This window comes from Microtus ochrogaster, linkage group LG3, assembly GCF_000317375.1.
Source record: "Microtus ochrogaster isolate Prairie Vole_2 linkage group LG3, MicOch1.0, whole genome shotgun sequence".
NCBI lineage: Eukaryota > Metazoa > Chordata > Mammalia > Rodentia > Cricetidae > Microtus > Microtus ochrogaster.
In genome coordinates, this window is record NC_022029.1 from 21,622,795 (window position 1) to 21,636,146 (window position 13,352).

Genomic DNA, 13,352 nt, shown 5'->3' on the forward strand with positions numbered 1-13,352 from the left:
CAGGGAGGAGTCACAAAGTTTACTCACAGTGATTGTGGGGGCATACACAGGATCTGAGTAAGCTCAGAAGAGCAAAATCCTAGCATCACAGGGAGAAGTCACAAAGTTCTACTCCTGGTTGAGGAGCTATTGGTGACTGCTAGCTGCCAGGAAAACAGTCAGATTTCTTTAAGGGTGAGGCTCCTGGCAGATAAGCATGCGCCAGTGAATGGCCACACTAGCGAGGAAATATGGGCAGCGCTCCTTGGACTGAATGGTTTAAAAACAAACAAGGACACAAAGCCCCATGAGTATGGAATGCAGGGGGGGTCCTGGAGGAGCTGAGGAATAGCTGACTAGGTTTGAAATATAATGTATAAAATTGTCAAAGGGCTAATAAAAATATACTTTAAAATAAATTCTGGGGAATACTTTGTTGTGATATTTCATTTCTTTTTTAATAAATAAAGCTTGCCTGACATCCAGAGAGTAAAACAACCACACTGGTCAGCCTTATGGAACAAGCAGTGGTGACACCTTTAATCCCAGTAGCCACACTGGTTGCTGTAGAAATCAGATGGTAGTGATGTGTGCCTTTAATCCCAGCCCAAAAGAGAAATATAAGATGGGAGAAGACAGCTCTTAGACACAAGATTATTCAGAGGATTCGTGGAGGCAGGATGACTATTTCAGTCTGAGGGAGAGGTAAGAGTTAGTGGGTGGTTGCTTTGTTTTTCTGACCTTCAGGTTGAACCCCAGTTTCTGTCTCTGGGTTTTGATTATTCGTGCTACAATACTTGAAGCTTTCCAAAATCCATTTTAAAATGTCTAACTGAATAGCCACAATGCTTTTAGGTGATAAATGAACACTATCCTGGGGATTATCAAGGTGAATATTCATCCTTTGATTTGAGGATTTTTGTCTTGGTCACTTAAGTTAACTTTAGGCTAAAGACAGCTTGGGGGACTGTTCTCTCAGTCCCAAGAACCTGTGCCTCTTTTCATTGGCTCTCATTCACTATTTTGTAGGAGAGGGATGTTTTCTGGAAACTGTCTGAGTAATACCGCAGCTAGTGACATCGGATGTCAGAAGGTCGAGTCTTCAATTTTCACAATCATGTCTTTGAGGGTCCCATGACAGGGTTAAGGCAGATATTATACTTATTGACTGGCCTTTCCTCCCCTAGAGCATGATGAAGTGATACAGAAGTGACACGTATTGATCCTGGTACAATCTTGAAACATAAGTTAACATTCTATTTCGGTGTTTATATTTTCCTATCCTTAGAAAAGAATCAACATGAAATCTTGTAAGTTAGAATGAAGAGTTTGGGTGATTTCTCATCTATAAAGATGCTTTAACAAGCTCTGCTCAGTTGTGTACCATACTCAAGAATGTACATGAGGCTCCATGGAGATTATAGGCTAACACAGGCCAGGACAGTGTTCCATCCCTGGCCCACAGGGTATACTCAATACTTCAGGAAATTTATAGGACTTCTATTTGCTGACATTTGTGAATCCTCTTTTAGCTGAAAGACTGGGGAACAAATCAGTTACACAGTCTTAAGGCTTATATCACTCTTTCACTAAACATCCTTAGCCATTAGAGAAATGCAAATCAAAAGAACTCAGATTCCATCTTACACCTGTAAGAATGGTCAAGATCAAAAACACTGATGACAACTTATGCTGGAGAGGATGTGAGGTAAAGGGAACACCCCTGCATTGCTGATGGGTGTGCAAACTGGTACAGCAGCTTTGGAAATCAGTAAGGCAATTTCTCAGAAAATTAGGAAACAACCTCCTCAAGACCCAGTAATACCACTTTTAGGTATATACTCAAAGGATGCTCAATCATACCACAAGGGCATGTGCTCAGCTATGTTCATATCAGCTTTGTTTGTCATAGCCAGAACATGGAAACAACCTAAATGCCCCATCGACTGAAGAATGGATAAAGAAGATGTGATACATTCATACAATGAAGTACTACATAACAGAAAAAAATAATGACATCTTGAAATCTGCAGGCAAATGGATGGATCTAGAAAACATACCGAGTGAGGTGACTCAGACCCAGAAAGGCAAATATCATATGTACTCACTCCTAAGTGACTTTTAGACATAAACCAAAGCAAAACCAGCCTTCAATTCACAATCTCAGAGAACAAAGACAAGAAAGAGGACCAGAGAGAGAGATATACATGGATGTAATCTACATGGGAAGTAGAAAAAGGCAAGATCTCCTGAGTAAATTGGGAGCATGGGGATCATGGAAAAGGGTAGAAGAGGAGGGGGAAGGAAGGGAAGGGAGTGGAGGAAAAATACATAACTCAATAAAAAACAATTTTTAAAATTACCCAAAAAAAGAAAAAAGAAAAAAAAAGGACTTACATCAGTCTTTGCAGTATATGAAGAGGCAGGCAAGAAAATAGTATTATCACTATTGAAACCTGGAAAAATAGACACTGGATCTTTTTCCATGCATTTGGCCAACTCAGATAGTTTAGAAATATGAGATACACGGTTGCTGTTCCAACCCAAATTTAAATACTTCATTAGGCAGATTTTTAGTTTCCTATGTAACTGATCATGATAAGAATCTGAATAAAGATACCAAAGCTGGTGAAGGAAGCTTCCTGAACTTCCTTTCCCAGCAACTCAATAGCCACGAATAGAGGAACAAGTGGATTTAAGCACTTCCTCTTTATCAAAACAAAGGGGAAGTAATGTGCGGGATGATTTTGAAAAAGACTCAGTGAGAGACAACCCCCCACAAAACATTGGTGAAAACAATCCGGTCTGCGTGCTGGTCTTGTCCGGCCACCACTCTGCTGCCATTCATTTTGCAGCTGGTTTTATGTACGTTCCAGTGGGAGCCTTTATCACAGTGTCCGTTAGCCTCAACCCAGTGTCGATTCAGCTGTTTGTAATGGGGAAAAGGAGGCTGCGCTTGTGTCTTCTTCACCTTTTTTACAAGTTAATATTTATATTAGTCTCATTTATTTGTTGTTAGAATTTTGCTATTGTTTTTGTTTTTCCCCAAAGTAAAATTTTTCTGCAAAGCAAAGACCAGGTTGTCATTACAATGTTTCACGGATAATCTGATAATTTGTAGACTCCAGAGTGCAGACAGATCTTTTTATTGGACATTTTCACTGAACTGTGCTAGCATTATCACTGAAGTTAAATTTGTATTAAATTTTAAAGCCGACAGGTATGTGTTACTGGTAGACACAGGCGTTCTCCCAGAGTGTTTGAATTTTGCACGCTACAATTCCTTCAAACAATGGAGCTCTTCTCAGAAACAAGTGTAAACAGAACTCAGGCAGCCATGCAAACGGAGTACCTGTGAAAGTGTGACATGCAGAAATTAAGAGCGTTCAGTGATCAGAGCAAGATTAGTGTCTATACCATGCCCAACAATCCTGTAGAAATGGAAGCTAGCAAAAGAGGAAACAGCCAGGCACTAAATGTCGCAGACACTACCTTTCCGGCAGGGGTGGGCAAACAGATAAAAGGCACCACTCAGTCAGAAATCATGAGGAAGAGGATATGGTGAGCAAGGGGTGAGTTTGTTGGAGGTGAGCACTGCTGAGAAGGCCCAGAGCAAAGGATTCTCCATCCAGGGAGACTGTGAAATGAAGAAGGAAGACATTTGAAAGAATGTGACTGAACTTGTTCTCTCATTCCCCAGAAGCCTGTGGTGTAAGACTAAGCATAAAGAACATGTAGCAATCTGTACACACAAGCACCTGCGACTGTGACTTTACTCTTTATGCAAATATGCCGGATTATTCACACGGAGCTTATAAGATGACGGTAAAAGCCACACTGAAGCCTTTACAGCCAAGCTGTTGGACACGTGCATTTCATGTGAGAAATGAAGGAAGGCTTTAGGTGGAGGAAGTAGCCTCTTGCTGTCTTGTGACTCTCAATTATTCATCATAGAAACCACAGCACAGACACGAAGACAGAGACTGGGCACAAGACTGTGACACTGTTGTCTTCATAGGTAAGTGGTGAGATTTCTTCGTTGTTCAATTTTAGTCTTCCCCAGCTTGGGACTGTGGTAGGATCTGTATGCTCCACCTTATAGCAACAGCTCATGCTGAGCTTGCTTATGTTCATGATTATGTGGAAACCAAATGACCATCTGTAAAAGAGACACAGATCAAAAGGTTTTAAAAATTCCTAAAATACCATCACTATTGGAGGAAAATATAGCCTGTCTGCATCAGACTTTCCAACTTCTTAGGAACTCTCCCGGATGATTTTCCTTGGTGCATAAAACAATACAAAATTTAATTTATGGTCATTTTTTTTCTTTTAAGTCCAGAGGTTTGATTTACATCTCATTCTATCATTTTAAGGCATATTTTGTTGAAATTTGTGCATGCTTGTCCAGGAACTATTTTCTGTCACCATTCAGCTTTAATGATAACTCAAGACTTTTGCCTCAGTTCAGAAGTTCGAGCTACAAACTCTGAAGAGCAGTTTAGTTATTCCTGTGTGCAGATGTTAATGGAAGACAAACCTCTAAAATGGTATTTAGTTGCTTTTTTATTTAAAAAAAAAATAGAGATCTCCACTTACTGGCTCATAATTAAAACTTCAGTGTTTGAAATCGGCAACTTAGTTAAAGCTTCTATTCCTCTCTTGATCTAAGGTTTTCACTCCAATCTGGTGCATATTCCAGATCTGAACTAAAAATGTCCCCCCGGGGGCACTATGAAATGAGGGAAGTTGGTGTACTCTCTCCATTCCCTTAGCTGTTAGGGAGCAATGGCTGCTATTACTAGATGCCGAAGCGTATCAGAAGTTGGTTTCCTGTGGAGAATAGCCCCCTCAGTGGTTCTCTGCATCCAGCTTCTGCATTTTAAAATGCCAGAGTCTATGCAGCGAGGGGCAAGCATTGTACCATGTCCACTGCACTAGATCTGCTGTGGGTGGGGCTAAGGCACACTGCAAAGGGACTACTGGCAAGATCACGGATGCTTTCGGCTGCGTGCTTCACATCCAAGCTAGTGCAGAATTGCTGGATATGTGAAAAGGACCTGGCAGGAAGCCCCAAGTGTCTTTGAGTTGCAAATGTCTTTTATTGAAATGTTAAGAGCTCAGCTAAGACATGGTTGTTAAGTATATTATAAAATTGTCCTTGTAATTGATCATCTGTGGTCAAATCATGCCTGAGATGTAGAATGTTGTAACATCTGGAGAAGGCTATCACGCTCAGACAAACTGAAGGTGAAAAGGCCAGGATCCAGGGTAAGGAAGGCCATCCTCCCAATCAGCAAAGGTTCTTGTGACCTGATGAAGATAGCGGGATGTTGCAAGCCTACAACACTCAAAAACAACCCTCCCTTTGTCTTGCGGTGAGACTTCTGATCAAGACATACAGGAAGTCTCCCACCACTCCCAAGAAGAGCAAGTGTAAGATAAAGAAGGTTAGGTTGATTGTCATGAAATAGCGGAATGTAAATAAAAAAGGCAAAATCAGTCACCTGTGTCAAGAGATGAAGGCGGGGCTGGAGTCTCCATGGCCAGAGTCTTTGGCAGCTATCACTGTGGCAAGTGCTGTCTCTCTGCCTGCTTCAGCAAACTGGAAGACTGATGGGAAAAAAGATAGGAACTGGAAAAAAATTAATGTTTCTTATTTGTAAGGTTTCTACCCTCTAAAACTACTCCAAAAGTGCCCTCTTATTTTTATCTTATGGAACCTTTATCACGATGTTTAATGTAGCTGGGCAGTGGTGCCTCACGCCTTTAATCCTAGCACTGGGGAGACAGAGGCAGGCAGATCACTGTGAGTTTGAGCCCAGCCTGGTCTACAACAGCTAGTTCCGGGACAGCTAGGGCTGTTACACAAAGAAACTCTGTCTTGAAAAAAAAAAAGAAAAGAAAAGAAAAATATGTTTAATGTAGCAGTTTAGTATTGATGTCATTTTGTCTGATAGTGGACTTTGGATTTCTATCGTCTTTCTGGCATATAGACTAAATATACTAGACTATATTTTAACTGTATTCTCTTAGTCAAAGTAAGATCCTGCCTATTCAAGTTGAAGTGATTTTGCCATAATTCCCATTCTATCAGTAATCACATTAAAACTGTCACTGTGTTGACTGCTTCCATGTTTTTCTTACAATCACCTGAAAATAACAGTATTATGCACGGGGAAAATAGCTGTGAAGCTAACAGAATGAAAGTGCACAAGGCAGAGAGCTTCTCAAAAGCTCTACTAACCATGCAAAACTGTGTTTCCTAGCAAGTTTGCCAAATACTAAGAATTTAATCTAACATTGGATAGAAATCCATGTAGGATCACAACTGGGAGCTTTACCCAGGGCTTTTATTTCTCAGTCAGGTGTTAAAGAAATCTACATGCTATTTTCCAAATATCTACCTCCTCAAGCAGGCTTCCCTTGGAGTGTTAAGAAAGTTGGTAAGGTTTTTCTGTTGTTGTTGTTTTGTTTTGTTGTTCTTTAACTTTCTGTTCTCTTCAGGGAGTAAATGCCATTTTTCCTATGTGAAATACAACATCGGAGCAGAAAATTCAGAAATGAAGCCAGAAAAAAAAAATGAGCTTGGATTGATGCCAGAGGTCTCAGGTTCTATCCAAATCAGGTTTAGCCAAATAACCTGAGTGACATTTTTGTTTGGTTAGTTGGGGCAAAGTCTCTCTATGTAGTCCTGGTTATTCTAGAACTTATGTAGCTCATGCTGGCCTAAAACTCATAAAGTTCTGCCTGCCTCTGCTTACTGAGTATTGGGATTAAAAATCTGTGCCGCCATGCCCAGCTAGGTGGCATTTCTTATGTGAGGCAAATCGGAGTCTAATTATGTATATTTTCTTAGTCTTGCCCCTTTTTGTCCCCACTGAAATGTGATACCCGCATATGAGCAGAGTTATTTTCAGGCTTTCTATCTCTAGACTTGAACAAACACTATATTTCCTTATTTACAAGGTGTTTTCCATAAGCCTCGCTGCCTGCAGTGTGAGCTTCTCCCCTTCATTCTTCTCTTTTAGCTATATTCCTTGACCTACCATTTGAAATTCACAGCTAAGTTGAAGTCAGACTTGTCTTGACTTTTGAATGTAGATAACAGTCTTCTTCTCCTTGATATTTCTCACATTATTTATTGCCACCTTACTTTACTAAATTAACTGGTCTGCTCAGGATTTGGGATGTAATAAGTACGGTTATTTTTGACATTAAATAAACTGAGTTAGTTTGTTTGGTTGGTTTATTTTTTATTATTTTTTTGCTTCTTCTTTTTTGTGGGAGAGGTCACAAGGTTAGGGGGCAACCTAGGAGGACTGGGAAGTGAATGTGATCCGTGTACATTATTTGAAATTCCCCAGTAATCAACAAAAATATTATGTTGGAAGAAAAATCTAGAATAAAACAGCAAAGGAAGGAAAGGAAGAACCATGTAGTGACATTTCAAATGTATTTTAATAAATAAAGACTGCCTGAAGATCTGAGACTAAAACAGTTCCACTGGTCTGTGTTACAGGCCAGATTATGGTAACACACACCTTTAATCCCAGTAACCACAATCACACGTACCTTTAATCCCGGTAGCCACACTAGTTGCCATAGAAACTGGGCGACGCATGCCTTTAGTGATGGTGGTTGCATGCCTTTAATCCCAGCCCTAGAGAGGAATATAAGACAGGAGGAAACAGCTCTCAGAACAGTCTCCTTCTGAGATTCCAGGAGGCAGGATTGCTATTTTAGACTGAGGTCGAGGTAAGAGCCAGTGGCTGACTGTTTTGCTTTTTGGATCTTCAGGTTGAACCAGTGTCTGATCCTGAGTTTTTATTAATTGTGTTTCAAGGAAGGAAAGAAGGAGGGAGGGCAGGAGGAAGGGAGAGAAGGAAGGAAGGAAGGAAGGAAGGAAGGAAGAAAGAAAGAAAGAAAGAAAGAAAGAAAGAAAGAAAGAAAGAAAGAAAGAAAGAAAGAAAAGAAAGAAAGAAAACTTTTCTAACTGTCCGGTCTTTTCATGAAGTCCCAATTCCTAGTTGCTTAACGGGTTTTTATTTTTTTTTTTCCTTCAGAGTTTTGATCACAACTGAATGGTAATGCTTAATGTCTTTTAGATGATTTATTTTTAATATTTGTAATTATGTGTATGTGTGTGCACAGGAGTGCAGGTGTCCTCAGGCCAAAGGCATCAGCTCCCCTGTAGCTGCTGTTGGGAGTCACACAATGTAGATGAAGGAGCTGAATCCGGGTCCTCTGCAAGAGTCGCATGTTCAGCCCAGAGACCCCCTCCAGCCCATAAATGCCTTTGAGAAACATTACTTAGCCTTTGTTGAGGTTACAGCATGGCTTGTTTTTGTTTGTCAGAGCAGTCTGTCACATAGAAGGACATCTACTAGAACACAGTGACATCAATCCTTTTGTCCCTGCTTTTCTGTCTATTCATATACAACTAATTCTGAGTAACTAGTATTGATGATGTTTAAATACATGCTAGTGAAATTATCTAGAATTATTTTTTAAATTTCTGTCTGTTCCCCAATGTTTTCTTCTCTGAAGAAGCTACTGGAAGGTAAGGATTACTTTTACCTTTGTGGCTATGGAAACCTTACCTGGAAAACCACGGCAGTAACTTATTGCCAAGTCAGTATTCATTTCTACTGCCTTGTTTTGGTTGGTTCCATTACACAGTTCTAAAGTTTTCCCGTTAAGTGTTGGACTATAGTTTAACTTGAGGTTTTTGAACTGTTTTACTACCAGTATGATCCTTTGGTTGGCAATATTTTTTGCCGTGGTTTGTCTTTTTTTTTTTTTTAGCTTAACCATTTGTTTTTTAATTTTTCTTTTTCTATTTCAACTTTTCGTTTCTTTGTGCTAGCAGCAGGATGATTTCCCAAATAACATGATCTTGAGGATGCGAGTCCAATGAAATCATCTAAACTTGGATCATGCCCTTCACTCCGGGGAAGAACGGTGCTGTCCCATCCCTCCCGTTCGTTCATGTCTTATGAGCTCACACAGTATGTTACACACTGTCTGAGGACCTTTGTTTAAACCAATGCATCCTTTGAGAATTATGTGTATAATAACGAGCCATGCTCCCTCCGCCTCTTTCATCTGCCCCACCAAAGCCCTTCCTGGGAACAGGCTTCCATGCTCCTGAATCTGCTTCACTTTGTCCTCATTCTGTGCCTCACTGAAGTCAAGCTGGGTGTCGCACGGACACGGAAGTGGAGCTATCCACTTGAACATGTGGGCACACCACTGAAGACAATGACTCCCTTACAGCAACCATCAGCTCTAGGAGGGGCTAGGCTCCTTGAGTTCGGATGGATGGGGGCTTTTTAGGTGATGTAAAGGTAAAGAATCTAATCTAAAGCCAGAAGAGAGACGTGCCCAAGCTCACTGAGATAGTAGGTGGTAGGGATGACCCCCCGCCTCCACTGTCTCCTGCTCTCTCACTACTGGCCTTGCACCTGAATGTATCAGGTCAGACAGATCTACTTTTGCCCTTCGAAGCAGGCTTGCTTTAATAGACTGGGGTTATGGCCATAGACGTGAACTGCTTAGTGAAGGGAGGCAAAAAACAAAAAAGTTTAGATAGGGCACTAAAACTTCTCCTAGGGTTTATTGTGAAATTTCTTTCTGTATTTTGTTGATCATAGACACATTTCCTTCGAATTCCTTATTTTTGTGCAAAGCCGTTTTAAATATATTAAATATTTTAGAGTCAGTAATTATTTCCAGTCGCATTTATCTTGACCTGCTTTTTAATGTTGCCAAAATACACGTATCTAACCTGACAAGTACGAGCCTTCCAGTCAGGAATTTTGCACCTGTAGAATTAGAAGTTTTGCCTTGCAGTGGAATGAAATTACCCAGGACCTGAGAAACGTGTAAGAACAGTTTCTTTAATGTCGCAACTATTGAAAGAATGTTCTAGAGGAAAAGATAAGCTTTGTCAGATGTGCTTGTATCTCCAAATCTCGTACTGAATAATATGTTTGCAGAGAAATACAGATAGACAAAAAATTTAAAAGTCTCCTTTGAGTAAGCTACAATATAAAGTAGCATAACCTCATACTGATAATAAAACAACCCCTTTATCCAGAATTCACACAGTGGTCATGAATATTTGTGGATATTTGACTGAAAAAAGTTATATATTTATTTCTTAATGCAGTGGACATATGTATCTACATATATAGCCAAGGTATGTTAGGATAAATACATTATTTTTGTGCTGTAGAAGCTTATATGTGATAATCAAATTTTATGAAAAGATCTTCAGTGCAAACGACAACTAGGAATAGCAATTTCATACTCTGCGGGTTAGTGTGTTCTTTTGATGTTTAAAATAAACACAATAAGGAATTATGACAAATATTTTCACTTTTTAGTAAAAATTATAATTTTGTAATATATATTTCTAAAGGATCTTTATTACCTTACATGTTTAATTAACTAGTTATTGACTGTTTGCATGCGTGTGTGTGTGTGAAGCATGTGTGCCATGATGCACATGTGGAAGTCAGAACAGATCACTATAAAGTCAGCTCTCTCCTTTCACATGTATGACTCTCCCAGAGATAGACTGCAAGTGGCCAGGCTTAGCAGGCAAGCAAGTTTACTGACCTTTGGGGGATTATCTCTCTCTCCATCTTGTTTTTGAGGCAGGATTTCTCTTGTTATTTCTACCCCTGTGCTGCTTTCACTGAGCTTTAGGCTCGTTCTCTTGTCTCTGTGCCCACCATATCACAGCAGTGCTGGTGCTAGAATTGCAGACATAAGCTGCCACATCATCGGTTCCCAGTGTTGAACTCAGGTCATCTGGTCTACACAGCATGTGCCTTTACCCACTGCATTTCACCAACCCAGAAAAGAAACTTTTTAATTCATCACTTTATTTTTTAATAACATAATTCTTTATTAATTCTTTGGAAATTTCACATCAAGCACTCCAAACCCACTCACCTTCTAATCCTGCCATCATCACCCCCACCTCTGCAGCTTTCCCCTCCCCCAGCCAAAAAAAAAGATTGATTCAGAGCAAAACAAACAAACAAACACAGAGCACCTCACTTCTCCATCTTTCCAAAAGCTCTTCACTCATCCTCATGACATCGGGAACTGCAGGACATCACTCAATACACCCTTTGTCCAATCAGCCCCACCCACAAAATTCTCATTGGTCTTTTTCAAGGCCTCTGGCACACCATACACTGGACCCTCAGCGTAATTCATCACTTTAAATGAACAATTTTCGAGTACCTGCTGCAATTATTGCATCACTATGTGGTAGCTAACGATTATTCTTATCTGCAATGTGAGTAAGTAGTTATTAATGCTGGTAACAATTACTAATGCAATTCTTACTGCCCAAGTCTATATTAATATCTACATTTTTAAGTAGACTTTGAAATTCAGGGAACCTCTGTAAACTAGCCCGAAGACGCAGAGTAACAGTAGAATTCAATTGCAAGTGAAAACGCCTGTAAGTTGCCCAGTCGTTATATCACCGCGTACATCCCACAGCTGTATCTGTTGAAGTCAGTCATTAAAGTGATGTGAGTTTTCCGCAGTGTGTATCAGTCTGAGCGTTTGCAAGCTGACCCAGCCATCTCCTAGGAGAACAGTGAAGGTTATGGAGCCAGCATAGCTGCTTGACAAATTCCAGCAAAACTGAGTCACAGACTATATGGTCTGTAATGCCCTTTACTCTCACTTTGAATCTCTGTGTGTTACACCCAGAAGGGCTATTGGTATAATGATTTATCCATGTCCTTTCTGAGGAAATCATTTCTGTATACCCCTGAAGAAGTCTTCAACGTACTACCCCTGCTTTCAGGGAAGTGACCTTAGTTGACCCTACTTGGGGGTCTTCTCTCTGCCTTGGAGATTGTTATCTGCCCCTACACAAACTCAAGAACAAAATCATTAGAACCCTGTGAATTCAGAAGAGGCTAACTAGGTTTAGTAGGCTAGGAGAATTAGCAGCAGATCAGAGCACAGAACTCCTTTACAGTGTACTTAGAATTTCTTAGAAATATAACCCACAAGATAGAGGACCATGTATACATTAAGCCTCTCAAATGAATCTAGCAATAAGAGCTAGAATGACTAGACTTACAAAACAGTACATATAGGTGATGTAAGAATGTCACAGAAGAATAAAGAAGGGTAAGGTATTAAGGTTTGTCATTTCTAAAAGGATTGATTGACATCAGTTGCTGTGATGTTACCTCATTTAGAAACAAAAGAATTCTTTTATTTAACAAATTCTTATAAGATTATAAATATACATAATACTAAGAATTGAACAATAGCTCCAGCAGTTCCTAAGCCTGAGAAAGATTTCAGACTCAGTCTAATTTGCAAGTAATATGACTGACCATTAAAAGTTAATAATAAAATGCTGAACACACGGTGATTTGCCTGCACTGTCTCAGGTATTATCTAAAACATCCTGAAATCACGAACTGCTGCCAGCCTGAGAACAGGCTGCTATGTTATGCTTGCTTAAACTGAAATGATCTGTAGAATATTTCTATTCTAGGAATAGGGATATGGGGTTGATAAGAAAATCTTTTTCATCTGGACTAAACCTATATAACCCCAGGTATACTAGAGAAGTGTGCTCAGGACAAAATGATGTGATCTGTATCTCTTGAAAAATCATGAATGTTTTTGAACTCTGTATAAATAAATTTTCTGACTGTTAGTCAGTCAGACTTGCAAAGTCTTCCAATCTGGGCATCTGACTCAACCTTCCCCTCATCTGTTTCTTCTGTCCTCTCAGGAGCCCACTCACTGTCGGGGCTGCCCCTCCCCCACAAAAAGCAATCAATGATGTCAAGCTTTGTTGGGAAGAGCAGTTTGAGTGGGAGAGGAAGAAGGGGGGCATGGAAGAGTGTCCCTGGCAGGAATGACTAAAAGTCATTATATACACATGCAAGCATGAAACTATCAAAAAATTAAAAAATGAAAAAAAAATGCTATGTCTCTTTTTTGTCTTTCCAGAATTACATCATGTCAAAATACAAACTGATTTATTTTAATATAAGGGGGAGAGCAGAAATTATTCGTTATATATTTGCTTATTTGGACATAAAGTATGAAGATCACAGAATAGAACAAGCTGACTGGCCCAAAATCAAACCAAGTAAGTACCATAAATCATTCAGATTAATGTAGGGAGAATGTATTTCAGGGGTTTTCATCCTTCCTGCAGGAAATGCAAGCCCTATACTACAGAGCTTCACACTGATGTTGAAATAAGAGCGGCGGGGCTGCATTCCCCAGCACCCGGCCGCCCACTTGGCTAGCTTAGCTTATGCCCCGAAATAATTACACGGAATCTGTATTCTTTTAATCACTGCCTG

General features: G+C 39.9%; 1 protein-coding gene across 2 annotated transcripts in view; it reads left to right on the forward strand.

Annotated features, from left to right (window-relative positions):
- Positions 1–13,352, forward strand: part of Hpgds (hematopoietic prostaglandin D synthase) — a 164,686-nt gene that overhangs the window by 129,380 nt on the left and 21,954 nt on the right. Inside the window, exons 1-2 of one of the 2 annotated variants that reach the window (XM_013351289.2) lie at positions 3,921–3,997; positions 12,991–13,132. In XM_013351289.2, coding sequence (XP_013206743.1) covers positions 13,000–13,132 — 133 coding nt within the window. In that variant the 5' untranslated portion in view covers positions 3,921–3,997; positions 12,991–12,999. Of the gene's footprint in view, positions 1–3,920; positions 3,998–12,990; positions 13,133–13,352 lie in introns of those variants that run through there. The other variant, XM_026786015.1, reaches the window with a different exon arrangement.